At 40.7% G+C, this 20,875-nt stretch overlaps 1 protein-coding gene across 3 annotated transcripts in view; it reads left to right on the top strand.

The window, feature by feature from the left end:
- The window catches only part of PEPD (peptidase D), a 219,259-nt gene that overhangs the window by 36,168 nt on the left and 162,216 nt on the right, over positions 1 to 20,875 (top strand). For 2 of the 3 annotated variants that reach the window (XM_006274303.4, XM_019492940.1), the window contains 3 exons: positions 2,508 to 2,571; positions 6,634 to 6,681; positions 8,165 to 8,226. The exons of the other annotated variant lie outside the window; for it this stretch is intronic. In XM_006274303.4, coding sequence (XP_006274365.1) covers positions 2,508 to 2,571; positions 6,634 to 6,681; positions 8,165 to 8,226 — 174 coding nt within the window. The remainder of the gene's footprint in view (positions 1 to 2,507; positions 2,572 to 6,633; positions 6,682 to 8,164; positions 8,227 to 20,875) is intronic. 3 annotated transcript variants of the gene reach the window in all.

Genomic DNA, 20,875 nt, shown 5'->3' with positions numbered 1-20,875 from the left:
TATCATTCTCCATTTGTTTCTGGAGAAATGGATTCCAAGCTTGGAGAATAAGCTTTTGGGCAGGGCACCAGCCAAAAGAGCCTTAGGACTGTCAGGCAAACTCTGCCTCTTCATTTCTCTGTTCCAGAAAGCAAGACTTAAGTATATTCTTGTCAATAAACAGAATTGCAGTAAAGATACCAGACTCCATCAGTGTTTCTTCTGCTGAGTCTGAGATTCAGTTTTTTGGCTACCTGCCCAGTCACAAGAGTTAAACAACATGATCTGTTAGTCACACTTCCAGTTGTTTGGAGTCACTGTTGCCACTATATGTTATTACACAAGATCAGCTTTTTTTTGGTTAAATGTTGAAACTTCCTTTGAATAAGACTAAGCATACTAAATTGTACACATCCCATTTGTCTCTAAACTGAGCTGCTGAGTTATAGGTAGGGGAGTTTTATAATGTCTAGGCCTTTGTTAGTGGTTCAAAAAATTGCAGGCATAATTTTTTTTTTTTTAATTCTCAGAAGTGGGTTTGTTTATGTCTCTGGGTATTATTCACACATCTGTTTAAAAAAATTGCTAGGTTTTGGGAGTGGGGGTTAGCTAGTTAGGGGAGACCCAATTTAGAAATGCTGCCTTATATCTTCCACTTGGGTAATCTTTCTAATTAATTTATAGCTTGCTGCATTTTTTTTCCCTTGTAGTGTTCTGCAGTGATTAATCAGAATTTTGAAACTGGCGGTCCATAACAACATTTCAAAAGAGAAATCCAGCCTTGAAAAGCTGTAACCAGCTGTCTGAGCTACAGAGATCATGAGTATTTCTTTCCCCAAACAGAGTATAAAATGTATTTGAAAAAGAAGCCTACTTCATATGACATCTGGATTTCAAGTTAGCAGCCTAAAAAAAAAAAAAAAAAAAAATCTTTTGTTGGGATGCTGCTGATCCAGGGTTAAGGGTTTGCCTTGAAATGAGACAAAAATGGACTAAAGCTGTGTGAAATTTTCTGTGGTGTTGATGGACTAGTTACACTGATGTAAACTGTAAGGTAGACTTGTACCAAGGGGCGTGTCTACACAAGATGCTTTACTGAACAGTAGACTAATCTAGTGCACAGTAAAGGCTCACTATGCAACTCTGTGCAGCATCTGCTGCATATTAAGATGGTAGAAAACCATGCATTAGCCTACCTGTAAATGCAGGTGGTAGACCTACTGCATATTAGCCAATGTGCAATGTTCACGGTTGCATAGCTGACCAGGAACAAACTGCTCGGTCAGGCCAGACAGCAGTGGGCAGGACAACTGTCCCCTCCCTGGCAGTGGCCTATCAGAGAGGGGGCTAGGACAATGTCCCATGCCCCTGTAGCAGGCAGCTCCTGGGTCCCAGCTCTGAAATTGGAGCCAGGACTGGGACGTTATCCCCTGCCCTGGCATCTGCCTGCTGCCAGGGGCCAGCTCCAGTCTCAGAGCTGGGGCAGGCAGCTTGGAGTTCCCTTTACAATAGAGATGAAAGGGGTGAAGGGTACGATCACTCCTGAAAGACAGGTTGCCAGTAAGGATTAGTAGCAGTTTAACATTATGTTTAATATTAAATATAAGGAAAGTAGTAAACTGGCAGCACTTTGTCATGGAACTCAAAAGCAGAAATGAAAACATACTGACAAAAGAATAGAAAATGTTTGTATGAGCAAAAATGCTGGCTAGCCTTTGAACTACTTGCTCTTAAATTGTATTAAATAGAAGGGATAAAATCCAGGATGTTTGAACATAATATAGGAATTATTTACCTTGTGGCTATTTTCTTTCTGAGTTTGTTCAGACATTGGAGACTGAGTAGTACAATATTTGCTTAGACCTATTTGTCCAGAGCAGGGACTACCACTGTGTCCCATTGTACTTGATTTCTTCAGATGTATGGATCCATATCAACTAAATGAAGCATGAACTGTGAAGAAATAGGTTTATTCCACATGGGATACTGCAAAACCTCAGGAAATTATCTTCCTTCTGTACCTTAGCCATTGTCTGTTATTGAGCTGTGGATTTTTTTCCCTCCTGAGGCTACTTTTTGAGGAAATCCACTCATTGTAGCTGCTGTTTGGAGGTGGGGGTTAGAATGGAACATATTATAGAACTTGATTGTGCTTCATCACTTAGTTGAAAAGCTCACTTGTTTTCCACTCCTTATATAGAGCAAGATATACATGCTGATACTGTTTTGCTCAGGAGCAATTCATATCCTTACAAAAAAGATGATCTCTTTAAAAGCAAAGGATGTTTTAAGATGGGAAGTTTCAGACTTGGAACAGGTCAAAACCTAGTACTAATGCAACCATAATAAATACTGTATTGTCTTTTTGTAGGAGTTCTTTTCCTATAGACCTCTTTTCTTGGTTTCTTTAGATAAGTGATTGTCTAGTTGGGCTACTAGAGTGGACACTATTTCATGGTATATGGCCTAAACTGTTCTTTCTCATGTCATGGCTAAAACCAGTTGTTTCTCTTTATTGTATTCTAAAGGATTCATCCACCTGAGCACTTCAGAAAGAAATATGCTGTGGATGAAATATATTATACAGATGAGGTAAGTGTCTGCCTTACCTAATATATTCTCTATGAATACAGAATTTAATAGTTGCTCTGAAAGTATAGCAGTAATTTCACACATGCAAATCTTGTTCCCTTAAATATATTAACTTTTATCCCTTTAGTAATCCTTCAATTCCTGAATAACTACTTCAGTTTTAGAAAGGTGCTCCTCATTTCAAAACCTTTAAAATCTTACGCTGGCATTGGGAGCACATGCTGAGCCCTACATATAGATTCATTTAAAAATATACTTAGTAAAGCATATAAATATGCTTTTATACTTAAATAAAAGGCTCAGTAGGTCTTGTTTTGAGAGGTACTGAGGATCTGTGTGAAAACGCATATTGATAAATAATAGGTTACCAATGCCACCATAGCCCTGAAGAGATTGCAATAGGAGAATGACATGTCCTCAACACTTTGTAGGCTACATATTCTTACTCAGTCAGACTAAGTTTTCCCCTTTTACCATGACACATAAATTACTTGAACTACGTCATGGAAGTATCTTACATCCAAGCAGCTACAGGTTTTAATTATTTACTATTACTGTGGAGCCTGAATAAATGCATTCATATTAATTTTTAAAATATGGATAATATCTCTTTCTGTAGCTGTTTCTGAGCAGATGTTATTCACTTATGCACCTGGACAGTTATCTCTTTCAGTAGAAAAGCTCAGCAGGATTGTGGAAGCATTTTTGCCAAGCTCTGTGGGTGATTCTTTGGGAGAGCAGCTTGAAAAAGAAGATTTTGATACTTGTTTCCCCTCAGAATGCTAACCCTGACTCACCAGACCCAAAATTCACTTTAACCAGCTGTGGAAATGTTTTATTTCATTTTCAAAATGCATCCAGTTCTAAACTAAAGTTGTGATAGTTTATTCCCATATGTGCACATTTGAGGAAGCTGTGAAGAGGTTTCTGTTTGACGTATTTGGGTTGGAATTATAGTCTTGTTATCAAACTCGATGTGTCGAATGTAGGAGTACAGAATACAGAAGCTTTATCTGCAAGAATGTTTGACAAGCCATTCCACGTTAGAAACAAAGCCTTATTAGAAAAGAATGACACATTGATATTTTGCAGGCATTCTCCCATTAACAAATGCCTTTATGGCAATTGTTCCCATGCTGTGTCTGTGCTTTTATAATTCTTACCTGTGGGAAAGAAAAATATGCAGTTCTCTAAGTTGGGACATTTCAGAGGTCCATGTAAAGATAATTTTTCCCTTTCGGGTGTTCTATTTTAAGCTACAAGCTAGTGAAGTTTTGCAGCATTGCATTTCTCTACCAGATTAATCTGTTTGTGGTTGCATACACACATTCAAATGACCTGGGAGAATTCTCTCGGGTTTGCTTTTCTGGTAGAAAAACTTACCTGGAGATGACTAAATGCTGAGTCCCTGAAGACGAGCTCTTGCAGTGATGAGTAATTTAACCCTGGTTGTTCCCAGGAAGCCATTTTTGCTCTGGGAGAAAAATGTTGAACATCTGTAGTCTTGTTTTATCCTGGGAGAGAATCAATTCCCAGGAGAACCTAAGCATCTGTATGTGGCCTATATTTGTGCATTTTATCACTTTGGAAGAGGTAAAAGCAAATTGCCAGCAAATGGGGGTTGTAGTGTTAGAATGGCTTTTAGGAACTCTGTGACAATACAGTGTAACCTTAAATATTGCATTGACCAAAACAAACTGCTTGAGAACGCTCCGGCTTCTAAAATTCTATTTTACTTGCAGAAACATGAATGGCTTGTAATTCAAAGGTTTTGGAGGCAATTCTTGCTTAATTTACTAAGCACATCAACTTTGCTGACCCAGGGATGTCAGAGGCCTGATGTACAAGGGTTTTGTAGCTACAGTTGAGAGCCTAGCCTGCTTGGGTTCTTGTGGGTTGTATGTAATAATCGTAGAATCTTTTGGATACAAGAAAACTATAAAACATAGCCAAGTGCTAACATGTACCTGTCTTGCCATCTCACATTTGATTTTTTTTTCACTCATGTACTGTGAATCTGGTAATGAGCTGATTTATAATTTGATAGAACATCCACCAAGTGATGAGGTTTGTTTATTAGTCAGTAAATGAATTTCAACACCCCCTTCTCTATAACCCCATTACAGACCTATCTATCTAGGATCCCAAGGCTTTTCTTCTCAGAGGTATAGGAAGGATTTATTTTTTAATGTTAATATTTGTATTCCTTTCCCCTTCATTTTTATCTGTAATATAGTTATAACAAAAAGACAAGCATTTAAGAATACCAATAATATTATGAGTGGGAGACCCAGAATCCATTGAAGATCAACTATAACTTACGCTGAATGCACATTGATTTTTAAACAATAAACATGTATTAGAGATTCTAAATGTCTGTCTTGTAGTTTAATGGGACTACTGCATTAATAGTGCTAATAAAATTTGAACTGAAATGACATTACACTTCTCTTCCCGAAAGAACAGGCAGAATAGTGAGATGATTGACAAATACTGTTCATCTCTTACTTCCCCTTACACTGTCATGAAGTCAGACTTATTGCAAAATGTTGACCGCTTTTTTAAACAAACCAGAGGCCTTGAACTGCAGCAGTTATTGCGAAAGCCAGTAGGACCCCAGTAATTACTAGATTTGGGAAGTTAGAATCATAGAAAATTAGGGTTGGAAGGGACCTCAAGAGGTCGTATAGTCCCAACCCCCTACTCAGAGCAGGACCAGCACCAGCTATATCATCCTAGCCAAGGCTTTGTCTAGCCAGTCTTAAAAACCACCAAGGATGGAGAGTCCACCAACTCTCTGGGTAACCTGTTCCAGTGTTTTAGTACCCTCCTAGTGAGAACGTTCTTCCTAATATCTAACCTAAACTTTCCTTGCTGCAGCTTGAGACCGTTGCTCCTTGTTCTGTCATCAGCCACCACCAAGTTGGGCTATAAAGTTGGCATAATCATGCTACACTGTGATGCCAGGCATTATATGGAAATAAAAATGCTGTATCTTTAAAAAACATTATGGTGTACAAATGGAATGTATTGAGAAGTGCACGGTCTCTGTGGAAATGAAAGACCTATTGTAATCTCAAATTATAAATGAGAGAAAGATGGTGAAAGAAGCTGGGGTGTTGGAGACAGTCTAGTAAGTGAAAGATGACCAAGTGTGAAGTACAATAAATATTCAGCACACGATAATGTAAAAACAATTAATGTGCACTTCATTAATATAGTAGAGCATTAACGATGCACAGATACCCGATTCCTAATTTCCATGTTCCATTATTGGCTTTTTTTAAAGAACTTTTTCTGAGCTTTTTCCCTTTCAAAACATGAATGACAGCAGGTGTAATTGTACAATGCAGCTGCTACATGTAAGACGTAAAAGGACACCACCAACTTTAAAAAATTGCATTTCTGTCTCAACATTTTTGGTCAATTCTTTTTAAAAGTGACACTTAAGCTTACTGTATTAGAAGGAGATCAGGTAATTCTTTTTCTCTCCTTTCCTGTTTGTTTACTTTGTGCTCTTGACAGCACTTTGTAGAGTCAGTATGGCTGTTCCCTCCATCTGGTTAATCCATTTCCCCTGTCTTGTGGGTCTTTTGCAGAGCAATGCATGTGGGGAATGGAAAAAAATCATCTTTTAAATTGGAAAAAGTGAGAAATGTCTTTATTCATCACAGAGGCTCTCTGGATGTGTAGTGCCAAAATGAAATTACTTTGCCACTTTTAAGATGATGAGGCTTCCAATCCTGCTGTTCCTTTAATTGATATGAAATTACTGATGGATAGGGCATGTTATAGTAAATCTGTTACAATTAAGCATGTTAATATGACTGCACTCTGGTGCCCAGCCCTTCCTTAAGTTATCTCTTTATGGCAATAAAACTGTTGATACATACTTTCCCCATATTGTATTGGCTTCTTTATATGACATACAGAATATAGGAAGTATGGTTTCTTTTAGCAAGCTGAAATGTTTCTAAGATTGCTGCATATAATATGCTGCTGGTAGCAAATTTTCCAGAGTTAAAATAATGAAAAGTATTGTAACTGTAAACCTCTATTTAGATATCCAGTGTCTTGGCTTCAAAGAAACCTTCTGTCCTCCTTACATTGGTAAGTAATATTTATTCCCGGAGAATATTTAATCTGTTTATCTTCAACAAAGTGATGAATTAATTATTGTCTAATATAGCTTCTCCCTCCCTTTCCCATCAAGGAGGATAAGTCTGTCAGTGCTCCTAATTCTAGGCCAGTTATCTTCATATAACTGACCAACCTTTCCCCTCTCCTCCTGCTTGGTTGGTTGCTAAATCTCATCCTTCCTTTACCGTGCCCTGCTGCTGTGATCCTTATTTATGTTCTAGTAATTTTGCACATAAATTGCAATAAACCTTTTTGTTACCCACCTCATTCCCTCCTATGCAGTAAAAATAAGTTTAATTCCCACCTTCTCCTACTGTTCTGACCATGGGGTGAAGTTCCATGTTACACTTGAACCATACTGAGGGCACTTAAAGCACATCTGCATATTAAAGCATGTTAACTCATGCTAACTGCCCTCTGAGCAGCTCCAAGTTACACCACTTCAGATGAGGGTTAACTCTGGGTTGTGCTAACTAGCTTTTCTTAGGGTAACTTTAGTCTGCTTCACAAAGATAAAACAAGTAATTTTCAGTCCTCCAGCAGCCCAGGATGCACTGCTCCCCACCCCTTCCCTCCCCCTCAAGTAGGGATAGAGCCCAGGTTCCCTGGCTTCTATCTAGGGAATAGATAGAAGCCAGGGAACCTGATTGCCAGCCCTCTAGTTGCAAATCAGAATTGTATAGTTCAGAAATAATATTAACCCTTAACGTGCAACTGCTAACAGCATGTTCTAACTTTAACACTGCTTAAGCATTTTCAGAGCAGCCTTTTCATTTTTCAATGGGGTTGTTTTGGTGATAGGGACCTCAGTCTCTTTCCCAGGCCCCTTTCCCCCAAGAGATATATGCCATGCCTTTCTCTTCCTATCTGGAGAACCTGAATTCTTGCTCTGAGTTGTAGGTGCAAGGGGTTGTTGGCCTCTAACTAACTGTTATTTAATGCAGCAGGTTTAATGCAGAGATAGTTATTAGGTTTCTTCTTTTCACTTGTCTAGCTCTTTATTAGGAACCCCTTCTTACGTAGCGAACTACAAAGCATTGTTTTTCTCTACTTTAACGGGAAGAGTTCTGAGGGCCTTGTTACATTGAACACCTTTAGTATGTGTTAAATCTGTGCAGTATTAAAGTTAGAATATGTTCTGAGCAGTTGCATGCTAATGTTTACTTTGATTTTTAACATGCATAGTTTGCTGATCATTGTTCTCAGCCCCAGCACTGTGCCAGTCTTGAACCAGCTCTGGTGTGGTCCTTGGGACCTGGTGGTCTGCAGTCACCCAGCTTTCAACTCTATTCTGGAGGAACCTGATAACTAAAAGATCCAGGATCCTTCCTCCTGACACGTGCATTTCATTTACATGCAGGATTTCAAAAAAGCCTTACAAAATGGGGTTCTTTAATTTTTGAGTACTTCTCTTTATACCACAGTGATAGTTCTTTTCATCTTCCCCTTCTAGCGTGGTATTAACACTGATAGTGGACATGTCTCCAGGGAAGCATCATTTGAAGGAATCAGTCAGTAAGTGACTAAAATATTGATTGTTGAGTAATTTTTGTTGTTTTCACTTTACATTTTAAAATATATCATGGTTTTGCTCATGACAAATATGATATTTTATATAAAATAGCAAACCTATTTTTGATTCAGGCTTTTGTTCAAATCCAAAGATTTAAGTTTCACTTCTGACTAAAATACAGGTTTCCTTTTATTTTATATGGGTATTTGGAAATCTTTTTCAATTTATCTTAGAAACAGCAGAGATTCATACGTATGTTTCTTTATATGCTACTTACACATTTAAAAACCCCTTACATTTCTTGACAATGAGTACTTGGCTGTATTCCAACACTTGCTCAAGGTATAGTTTCTATGGACTGGTTACTATATTTTATTCTTTTATGTAAAATGCTTTATACAACAAAGACTTTTGGAACATCCACTCTTCTGAAAAGACACAGTAATACAACATATAAAGGAGGGAGAGATTCTATTTCTACATAAATATGACCATTTGTTATTACTTCATAGATTTTGATTTTTTTTTTAAATTACTACCTATAAAAAAAATTCTTTGCTGCAGTTCTGTGAAGCAGAAGCTCACACAAAAAATAGTTATTTATTTCCTAGAGCAATTGGAATGATTTATCATAGACTTTTTCTCTGATTTGAGGATGATGGTTTGAATTTGAATCAAATGCCATTGTCTGTGCCAGGTTATAATATCCTAAAACTTTATCATCTTTTTAGCTAAAATATGCATAAAAACCCTACTCAAACTGTCTGCAAGGCTATTAAAATAAATGCTATGTCTGAGATAATGAGTGGGTGGCCTTTTTATGATCCTTAGCTCTAAGTCATCCTGTTGTATTTTCCTTCATCTACCTCTCTGTCCACAGCAGATCATACTAATACTGAGATGATCATGTTACTTCACAGAATTGGCTGCTGTTGCCTATAATTCTAGACACTCATTTTGTAAGGTCACATAAGTGTGCTTTCTCTTGGGATAGCCTGTCCTCTTTGTCGGATGAAATGAGATCTGGAATATGATTACTTAATTACTTTTGTTCTCTTTCACAACCTGACTGGAAACTTAACCAGTCTGTCAAGAGCATGGACACTGGAAAAACATGAGTACTAAAATTATGGACTCTGTGCCTTTTACGACCATTGTGCACTGAATACAAAATATTGCAGAATCTTTTAAAAAACAAACAAACAAGAAAAACTATTTGCGTCCTAATGCTGTATGCTGCACATCTTTCTGCTGTTGCTTTGCCTAAAATTATCAGAATATGTCCAGCAAAAGGGTACAATATAATATAATCAACTCACAAGGTTTGCATTCCTCTGTAAAATAATTTGAATAAACATTTCATGCTGGTATAGGTTGGATTGTTGCAGCTGGATTTGAAAGCAACTTTGCCCTATGGCCTTCTGCACCACTTAACATTTCAATAAAAATAAAAGGAAAGGTATAGTTCAGAATAAAGTATGGTACTTCTGTGCTTTGTGCTTCTCTTTCCTAATTTTTGAGGATGTTTGGCACATTAAGGTATGTCTTCTCTTTTTTAAAGAAAGTGAGAAAGATGCTATTTCTAAATATTTGATGAAAACAATCAATACAGACAGAAAAGCTCTAAGAGTATCAATTTAAATGCAGCCAGTTACATCACTCCTCTTATCCCCATTTTAATAAATTATTCTGCATTATCATAATCTTTGGCAGTATGGCTGCTTTACTGTTGAAGTATCCTAGACCTGAACTTTGGTATACTACCTTTTATAAATGTATTGTTGTTCAGTTTGCTTTCTTGAGAGATCTGAGAGCTATGTAGTGGTTCTTCCTTGTGTCTGTTTTTTCCAAGGCCCCCTCTACATGTGCAGGTGAAGACATGCTTGGATCTAATGTGATATCCATACAGTTGCATCTCTTGACGTGCTGTATCTGCATAGCAGGAGGCATGATTGTAGGATTGCACATTAGTCCCCCTGCACTGGCAAGAAGCAGGCTCCCGCAGTTGGGAGTCCCCTTTTGCCCCCTGTCAGTTGTGGGGTACTGTGGGATGTGCATCCAGGATTGAAAGTCTTGTGTGGGCTAGGGATTTCAGGCACCCCTGAGCCTTGGGGGTCATGACAGCTGCAATCCCCAGGGCTTGGGGGTTTCAAACTAGACATGGTGCACCCCTGCAACTGGGAGCCGTGTAAACTGACGGGGATCCCAGCCTCGGGGGAGACCCTGCTACACATGCAAATTAAAGCTTGATAGCAACCAACTATAAAGCTAGACCTCAAAATGTATATAACTTCATAGCTGGTAAGAGCTTTTTATTGTGCGTTACTTTGCTACGCATGCAAAGTATAGCTACTTTGCACACGTAGCTTGTCTTATGCAATTAACCAGTCATTGCACAATACCTGTACCATAGGGGGGAAGGAGGACACTTAGCTGTCAAATTTCTCAAGGAAGCTATGTAGTGGTTTTGCCTTGTCTTTTTTTTTTTTTTAAACCATCTGCAGCTAGCTTATAGGACATCAGGCCCCTATGTAAGTGCTCTAAAGCAGCAGCCAGCAACTTTCAGAACAGCCCAGATTGGGTCTGAGGTGGGTCAGCAGTCCACTGCCTCTGCAGCTTTTTTCCCTACCACCACTTCTCCCTGCCCTCTGGCTGTAGTGTAGACACAGCTCCCATCACCCAGGCTTGGGCAAAGCCCCTGGTAGTAATATACTATTGAAGCTGCATCCCATGCCCCATTTCCACTGGTGGCATCCAGTGATTCTTGAGGCCATAAGTTGCTGACTCTTGCTGGTCTTAGTCAGCATAAGTCTTTCAGTTTTGGTGAGTTAGCACAACGTGTTTCAGTGAAGGTTTCAGTTTTGTGTTAGCATTCCCTGAATATCAAGATTCCAGAAAACGCTTTCGTGTTAATTTACTAAACTAAAATGTTACTTTTTTCAAGTAGTTAATGCCTGAGCTAAAGATGAGCTCAGTAGTGGGCATCTTTAAGAAATCTACAGATATTAAAAATAAAACACACAAACCAATGTATTAATATAAAGTACCCAAGATTTGAAGTTGTCATAATTGGAAGGTATTCTTTATCTCATCAAATGATATAATAGACACTCCTGTGCCTTATTGCTATACTCATTAAAAGATTGTATTTCTTGCTATACCAGTAGAATAATTGTTATAGCAAGATATGCCAAAAGAAGTAATCTTGTGACTATAAAATTTGCTCACAAAATAAGGGAAATATAAAAACTGGGGGAAGAAGGGAAAAAATCTGTTTTCAGGCTCCTTATCTTAAAATTCTCAAAAGTGTTCTTGTAGGACTTTCACTAACTCTTTGTGTGTGCATCTTGTCCTCTCTTTGATTAACCCCATTTGTTGCTGTACAAGCTAGAAATAAACACTTAGCACCACTTATGCTTTCAGTTTTCTTCTCAGCACATTTTATTTTTATGTGCTTATAGGCGGCACCCATGGTGTGGGTTTTCAGCTGTTATACTTCAGAATTAGGTTCATAAACTAAATCATTTTGTTTTGAAAGTTCTCACATCCAACACAGAAAGCAAACAGCAGGGATTAAATTTTTACCACTCCTCAAATCAGCTTCTAACAGCATCATTTTCTAAACTGCATGTGTGCAAAAAAAAAAAAAAAGACAAAAAAAAGTGGGGGAAGAGTGTAATTGCTGGTTGTTAGCTTGGATATATAAATCTAGCATCTATATATGTAAATTGTGTATTAGGCTTGCATTTGAATGCATACAGTTTAGAAAACAATCCCTCCTTCAAGACAGGAGTATATATCAATTTGCTGATTAAAACAGTGTGTGTGCAATTTCGTGACCAAAAAAATTAGTTTGTGCTTCTTTCCTTTCAAAACACCATGTACACTAAGGGTATTGCCTATTCCAATTTATAGCATTGTGATGAAGGTCTGTTATACCTACTTAATCTCTGCTTATGCTATAGATATTGCTGTTCATGCCAAGAACTACCTTGCCTTGCTTTCCTCCTCAGGCAAACCATACAAAAGCTTTCCATGAGAGCTGATCTTGTAATGTGTTCTTCAGGTGTAGGTGGATGTGCTACATTTGGGTGGACTAATTTTTGTTTAATTCCTACATCAGACGCTTCTGTGTATGACTTGAACAAATTATGGCCCTCGCAGTAATTCCTCCCAGGATAGCAGGCCTGTTTGCAGCAATGGGACTGCCAGCTGGAGGGTTGAGAGCTCAAGGCTGGGTATAGGCACGTGAACTTCAACCTGAAAAAGCAACCTTTACAGGCTTCCAAATTTGTTTTTCAGAGAGACCTCAACAAATCGGAGGATTGGACCAAAAGAAATTTCATGAGGTTCAGTAAGGACAAGTGCAAAGTCCTTCACTTAAAATAGAACAGTCCCATATATTGGTATAGGCTGGGGACCAACTGGCTAAGCAACAGTTTCAGAAAAAGGTTATAGTGGACAAGAAGCTGAATATAAACCAACAGTGTACCCTTATTGTGAAGAAGGCTAACAGCATACTGGGCTGCGTTAGTAGGAGTGTCGCCAGCAGATGGGAGGGAAGTGCTTCTTCGCCTTTATATGGCATTAGTAAGGCCACATCTGGAGTACAGTGTCCAGTTTTGGGCCCCCTACTACAGAAAGGATGTAGACAAATTGGAGAGAGTCCAACAGAGGGCAGCGGAAATGGTGAGGGGGCTGGAGACATAATTTATGAGGAGAGGCTGGGAGAACTGAGCTCATTTAGTCTGGAGAAGAGAAAACAGGGAATTTAATAGCAGCTTTCAACTACCTGACGGGTTGGTTCCAAAGAGGATGGAGCCAAACTGTTCTCAGTGGTGGCAGATGACAGAACAAGGAGCATTGTTATTAAGTTGCGGTAAGGGAAGCTTAGGTTAGATATAAGGGAGAACTTTCTCACTACCAGGAGGTAAAGCACTGGAACAGGCACTCAGAGAGGCTGTGGAATCTTCATCCTTGGAAGTTTTTAAGACCAAGCAAGACAGAGCCTTGACTGGGATAATCTAGTTGGGGATGGTCCTGTTTTAAGCAGGTGGGTGGACTAGATGACCTCCTGGGGTCCCTTCCAACCCTAATTTTCTATGATTCTTTTTCTGTCTCAGTTAGTAAAAGGTGGTTTTTTTGCTCCAGTGTATATTGCTGAACAGTCATTGCTACTGAGCACCTCTCTAAAGTGATCTGTTTCTAATCATTATTCAGGTAGGAAGCGAACCCATTTAGCACTTGGCTTGTGCCTGTGCTGTTTGCATCATGCATCCTGGGTCACTTAAGGGTCTTAATAATAATTTATTACGGTCTTTCGTATTTGTAGTAATGACTTCCTCTGGTTACTTCTGTGGAACTCTCTCTACTTTTTTAGGGAAGACTTCTAGCTGGTTAGCAGACATTTTTCCCTCTTAGAGCTCAGATACACACATCTCTCCACATTCACTAGTACAGAGGTCAGAGATGCACTGATGCATTGGTTCATATCGTATCGGCACCAATAAAAGGAAAATTGACAGTATTGGCAATTGGCTTTTTTTTGGCTGATGTGGCCGATAATGTCACCAATAAATGCCATGTGCATTTGTGCAGCCTCAGCATGCATGCAGTTAGAGGCCAGTGTCTGGCTGGTAAGTCTGTTGCGGGGAAAACATGTAGATCGAGGCTCCCAGAGTGAGGGAGGAAGCAGGGATGGGGCAGGCGCTGCCCAGGTGGGATGAGGTGTGGGACGGAGCTGCAAGCAGCTTGTCCGGGGGGGCACAGGAAGGAGGGTGCGGCTCCCACTGCTGCACGCACCTTGGGCAAATGCCCCCCAGATCTGTGCGCGAAGTGAGGGCGGGCTGCTGCTGTGGGCTAGGGGTGGCGCTGGGCTCTTTCTGTTGGGGGGGTGTTGGGCTGGGGCTGTTCTTGGGGCAGACGGTGATGACACTGGGAGGGCTACAGCCACCCCAGAATTTGCCATAGCACCCCCCTATCCCCTCTCCCAGTGCCGCCACTGCCCACCCTGAGCGCAGACCTGGCCCAGCCCCCTTGGCAGGAGGAGCCTGGCATTGCCCCCGGCTCCAGCCTGCTGCAGCAGCCTGCCCTCACTTCACGTGCAGGTCCAGGGGGCATCCCCCCCCGTGCCTCCCCTGGGGTGCGCGCAGCAGCGGGAGTCCCCCCGTACCCTCCGGACAAGCCACTCGCGGCTGTATCCTGTGCCCTGCCCTGCCCCAGCTGGTACCACCTGCCCCTGCCTTTCTCTCTCCCTCACTGCAGAGACCTTGATCTGCCCCCCCACTCCCCTTCCCTCCTTGTCCCTTCCCCCCAGCAGGCTTGCCAGCTGAACGCTGTTTGCCAGGCTGCCTATTGGTAATCAGACTGGTACTGGCTGGTACAGCTCGTTAATAATCGGCCATTGGTATTGGCCCAGAAAGCCTTCATTGGTGCATGCCTAGCAATGGTTATATTTGTATTGCCTTCGTGCTGAGCCCAGGAGTACCACTGAGAAGTACAACTCCCCTGCCCACTCCTGCTCCAAGCAAGATAGCTTTTTTTGAGCAGGCCCAATCTTGTACTAGTAAGCAAACCTAAGAGGGGGAGTCTCCAATGGCCTTTCTGAAGTGGTTATGTTTTTGGGGTAGGACATGTGCAGGGGCGAGTGGCAGTAGCATGCTTCTCAGTGGGAGCAATATAGCCAAGCCCTATGGTGCTCTTTTTTGCTGTCTTTGACAAAAGTGAGACTGTCTTTTTTTTTTTCTTCCCTTCCTCTTTTGCCTCCTCGCTCACAATGTAAATGGACACTCATTGATTTTTTTGCTGAATGTGAAAGATCTGCTCTTTTGACAGATACCATGTCCTAAAACCACTTGTCACAGTATACTCCATTCCTTCACTTCTCTCATATATAGTTCTGTCTTCTCAAGGGGCTGTCAGTTCTGTCATTCAAAGTTACTTAATTTCTTTGACAAAAGTAGTCAATCTGGCTATTGAGAACTGCTCGCTAATTGACCTCAGTGAAAAGTGATCTTCTCTTGAAATCTATTCCTTCCTTAAACATTTGCAACTTCAAACACCTTCCCTGGATTCATTGTATTTTATTTTTTTGCAGCAGACTTAAAAAAAATCTGGGTACAGTGTCAGAGTTATTTTATTGCCCTTTATTCAGTGCTTACCAGCATGTTTAAATGCATTGTGATATCTTTAAGGATTGCTGAAGCTGAGCAGTTTGACAGAACAATCATAAGGTGCAATTCCAGACTCTTAATCATATGTACCATTGCTGTTGTGTTGCCTCCTGCAATACATTGTTTAGCCAGACTTTCTAAGGCCGTTATGAAGCTGCCTTCCTGCCTTTCACAGAACTGGTTAAGATGAAGTTGCTTTTCAGGGATCCTTCTTTTTTCTGCCAGTTTCATTTGTCTCTTAGTTTACTCTGCTCTGGTGCTTTTTTGCTATGGATAATAATAAAAATAAGCTGACTCTCTTGGCACGTAGGATGTTCATCTGCTGTTGACAGAACATGCCTTTCGTGGTCCTAATGATGTTGCTTCTCTGCCTCATTCTTTTGAACATCTCCTGGGATACTATCTGAGCTAATTGATCTTTTTTTTAACTATATAGGCCTCTCGTCTCCATTATGTTCCCTAGGCATTCCTACCTTGGCCCTAAAGGCTGACCGTAAATTGCCTTTGTCTTGTGGGCAATTATTAGGTTTTCTTTTTGTATCTGATGAAAATAAAGCCCCCAGTAACAAATTATAATTTCCTATAGCGTTGATACCACTTGTCCCTTTGTTTTAGTTAATATTATACATTTTAGAGAACTAACTAGAGAAAATGTTGGCATAGACACTAGAAATATGCATCTAGATGTAAGCGTACCATCTCATCTATGAATCAGAATGCTGTATTAAACTTGTAACAATAAAAAACAGATGGAATATTCAAAAGTAATCAAAACAGTCCAACAAGAGAGTCAAACGCATAATAAAAAAGATAGCAAGGTACGAAGGACTTTATAAAACAAATAGAAAAATAAACTTCATTTGGAGCATTGCCTTAGGCCTGAGAAATGCATGTATACACATGCACGCACAATTGGAAAAAATTTACTGAGCTAATTACTTATGGAACGGAGAGTACTAATTTTATAAGCAGCCATCTTGTTTCCACTGTGATCTGTAGGCTAGTCCTACCTTGTCCCTAAAGGCCGTTCCTAAATTGTCCTGTAAGCAACTCATAAGTTTGCTTATTGGAGCACTAAGCTGAGGCAACCACTTATGTCATGGCACATAGATACTAGCTAGGTTAGCAAAGACAAAAACCAGTAATGCCTGGGAGCTGAAACTGGAGCCCCCCCCACATGCTGGGGCAGGAGCTGCCTGGCTGAAGCTGCTCACTTGGCGTGGTGTGGCATGGCAGGGCAAGATCATGAGCAAGAGCTGCTGCTGGAGGCAGGGGGAGCAGAGCAGCATGCGGCTACATTGAGAAACAGCCCTGCACATGCTGACTGGTGCTGGGCTGTGGGCATCAGTGGGAGCCCAGCACAGGCTGCCCCAGTGTGAGGGGCAGCCACAAGCTGGGTTCAGTTAGCTGGCAGGCCAGATAGGGCCCGTGGGCTGGATTTAGCCCACCCCTGGTATAAAATCATACACTCTAGTGATATGGCATTGGTTTAGTTAAAGATGAGCCTCATCTATTGTACTCTTCCTTGGAAATCAACACTTAAGAGCCTACCCGGTTCAATGCTCTTCAGTCTTTAATAGCCAAGAAGTTCACAGCCCAAGTGGTAGGCTTATGGCACTTCCTATTTAGAGTTAAGGTTCCTACACCAATAATTCATTACTGCAGGAACCTTAAACTGCCTTATTGCTAACAAATCACTGTATTTACTAAAATCTATGTCGACTCTGAATTTAAGATCCCCCCCCCCCCCCTTAGTAATTAGGTTCTATATATAGAAAGTTGTATAAATTTGTTATAATTTTTCAGGCATAGAATCTAATCATCGGAGGGTTGTCTTAAATTCGTCCCCCTCCTGCTGCTGTAGCAGGGAAAGCAGTGGCTGGGGAGCGAGGGGGATGGGTCAGGTAGCCCCTTTGCCCTCTGCTCTCCCTACTTCTTCCCCTTGCAGCCTTCCTGCACCACCCTGCTCCCCCTGGTCACTGACATCTCCCCATGTACAGCTCCCCACAGCCTTTGCCACTCTCCACAATCTCTGCCCCTTTCTGCTTCCTGCAGTCTCTGCCTGCCCCTTTTCCGCCTTACTGCCAGATGCTGCTCATCCTCTGTTCCCTCCTAGAGCACAGCATGTGGAAGCTCAGCCCTTGCTCAGCCCTGCAGCAGTGTCAGTGCTGCTAATTGGCCAGGCAGGGGACAGTTCTGTGTGCTCTGTGACTCGGAGGGAACCTAGCTGGAGCCAAAACTGAGATGCACCTGGGGCGGGAGTGGGGAGGGAGGGAGGTGGAAGCTGCAGAGGGCAAGCAGGGAAGGGGATGGGGAGAAAGCTGCTGTGGGTGGGGGCTTAGGGCGAAAATCAGAACTGCGGCAGCCGCCTGCTCCCCCCACCCCCCAGCTTTGTACATGAATCTAGGATGAGGGGCTTTCTCCCCATGCTGATGGGAGGGGGAGGGCTCATCTTAGATTTGAGTAAATATGGTTCACGTTAAAGGATTTTGGCCAAGTTTAAGCATAAGGAGAAAGCATACGGTTATTAACAAGAATATACAAATAGGTATGGAAGCAAAAATATTTTCTATAAAAGCATGACATAAGATGTCTTTTTAGTTTATGCCTAGATATTCTTTTAGAGAGATTCTTTCTAGATATTTATGCCTAGATATTCTTTTTAGTTTATGCCTGACAGTAAACAATTCTGCTTTAAAAAATGAACAACAGATTATCCTAATGCTAGGAGTATCACAGAAATCAACCCAATTCTATATCTTACTGCAACTTGCAAATTGACAGTCCTTAGAAAATGTGACACACGGGCTCCAAAGACAAAGCAAATTCTACCTGTAGCAAAATGTCAATCTGCAATTTCTGTTAATACTTCCATTTAATCTATACAAACTAAGAAATACTCTATTGAATTGCATCCTCAAATAGAATTGATTTTATATTCAGTTCTCTTAACATGCAAAGCATGTTTCATTAGCTTGTTTTTTTTAAAGTCTACTTATTGTGGCTAACCATCTATCTTCTCATTTTATAAATCAAGGCTGGCCAGAAACCTTGTCTATGTAAGATAAAAAAAAATAGTAGTTTTAAAACCTTTCTGATGTCACAATGTCAAGACCAAGCATCCCCTCTTTTCCATTTTGTATTGGAAAATGTCAAACCTTTCCTAAAAATTGATTCAGGCACGACTAAAGAGAGGAGCCTCATAGATGAGATCAGCAGACTCTTGGCTTTGTCATGAGTCCTAGAATTTGCTGCAAATGCTGAACATTCAAACAGTTCTATTTAGGGAGGAGATGGTTGCATCTTTTACATCAAACCATTTGGAATATCACACATTTTAATATATCAGATGAGTACAAGATTACTTCACTGCCTTCTAAGCAGTTCTTTATTTCAGACATAACCTAATATTCAAGATGATTTATACAGTGCTTGTACAGAAGTTCTGAAAGGATTTTACAAGCATCGTGTTTCAAAATAGCCATGTGAGGTAGGTAAAGCCCTGTGCCCATTTTACAGAAAGTACAAAAGACAAGTTACTTGCCAAAGATCATATTACATGTTCGTTTCAAAGGCATGGACTCCACTAAGCTACCAGAGTGTTCACAGCAGGAGAACTGGATCAACATACACATGTGTGCGCACGTGCACAAACACTTTTTTTTTTCTATGAAGGACAGTGGTACCACCCATGACTATAGAGTAATAGACAGAAATGTTAACAAAGGGTTCTGTTACAGGTTACCTTTAAAACATTTTAAACCTGTGGAATGTTATACTGTCATAAAGTTAGAATAGTTTCTGAGCATGCACAGGTTAAGGTTTAATGCTGTCTCAGGTCTGCACAACTGTGACTTGCCACCAGAGGGCTGGTGAGTACAGGCATGGACAGGAACCAGGACTCTCTTGCTCTTCTGGTGTGGAAGAGGTAGGGGAAAGGTGGCATGTAGCTCAGTGGTGGAGAAACCAGTTTGGGGGCTGCAGCTTGGGAGGAATAAAGTCTTGAAAATAGACTGTTTTGAAATGAATGGGAAAGGGAGAGAAGCAAGGAGAAAAAAGTGAAAAAGAGGAGGAAAAAAAAAAGGACCAAAATTTTGTGTGTTTCACTGGAGCTTGCTGACTGAACATTATGGAACAGAGGAGAAAATTCATCCTGGGAGATCTAGATGTCTGGTTGGAAACATGCTTTCTCATATCATCACTAGGCGTTAATAAGTTCTGCATATTCTGAGTTCTTTAAGCCAAGAAGTTTTTTAAACCATGGCAAAACTGAGATGTTTGGCCTCTAACATATTTTGAAGCAGCACTCTACACTCATTCAGTAGAAGAAATGGGTAAGGAAGCATATAACATTATCATATTTCACCATGATATTAAAGCTTACCAGGTTTAGAAGTAGAGAGGGTATCTGAGTTGCCTGTGACCATATAACAAATTAGTGACAGAGACAGAAACTGAATCCAAGGCCACAAACACCAAATCTGCTTTACATACTCTATCTAACTTCTGGTGCATTCAGGAGTAAATCCTATTTTACCTTTGTATCCAAATAGTAGTTAGGTAGCCACTTTTATTTTGGTCGCACGCACACAGTTTTGATTCCATATAGTTAGGCTTGTCCTGCATTTTCTTTCTGAGCATGTTCAGTAGGCTGCAGTATGGCTGCTTAGGTGCTGGGGGAATCGACCTGTTACATGTGTAACACTGTGCCAGTCCTGCCTGGTGGCAAGACCATGGAGTTTGGGAAAGCGGTCTTCCCTGGGTTCCATGGTCAGTTGCAGTTAACATGGTGACTCTGCTTTCAGTGGGGAGCCTGTGGGTGGCGAGACCATAGAGCCTGGGGAAGCGTGCTTCCCTAGACTTCATGGTCTCACTGCAGTTACCCCCCAGTGGTTCTGTTCTCAGAGCTGCCAGGGCAAAATTAGTAGAGGTTTGGAGGGTGGGAAGGGCAGAGGGGTTGGGAGCTGTATATTCTGGGATGCTAGAGGATTGCAAATTAAATATTTTGTCTCCCCACTGTATACTAACAATACTCTGCAATGACCGGGGTAAAATGAATCAAAGATAATCCTCACTTGAATTGTCTTGTCTTTAAATGTTTAGAGGGTACTTAGTGTGGGATAACACCGTTTAATGGCTGAATGCTCCCATTTTAAGTGCTTTTATGATGGTTTAAAGGGTAACCTTTAACATCACCCAAAGTCGAGCAATTGTGTAATTTGGTAAGTTCTTAAGGGTTTGGAATTTTGCCGTTTTTGTATCTTATAATGCACCCTCCCCTGTCTTTATATATGAGCCTATTAGCTCACTAAAGTATATAATTCCCTCTTCATAACTTTGAACCGCTTATACCTAGTTATGTAAGGTGAGGTAGAGCTGCTAGCTGTGCACTATGTCCTTATGCCATCTTTCTGCATCAGTCTTCTCTCTCGATTTTCTGTGCTTTATCTGATGTATTGATCTTGTTTACCAAAAGTAA

Source organism: Alligator mississippiensis, chromosome 10, assembly GCF_030867095.1.
Source record: "Alligator mississippiensis isolate rAllMis1 chromosome 10, rAllMis1, whole genome shotgun sequence".
In the NCBI taxonomy this organism is placed as follows: domain Eukaryota; kingdom Metazoa; phylum Chordata; order Crocodylia; family Alligatoridae; genus Alligator; species Alligator mississippiensis.
This window is presented reverse-complemented; position numbering and strand designations above follow the sequence as displayed.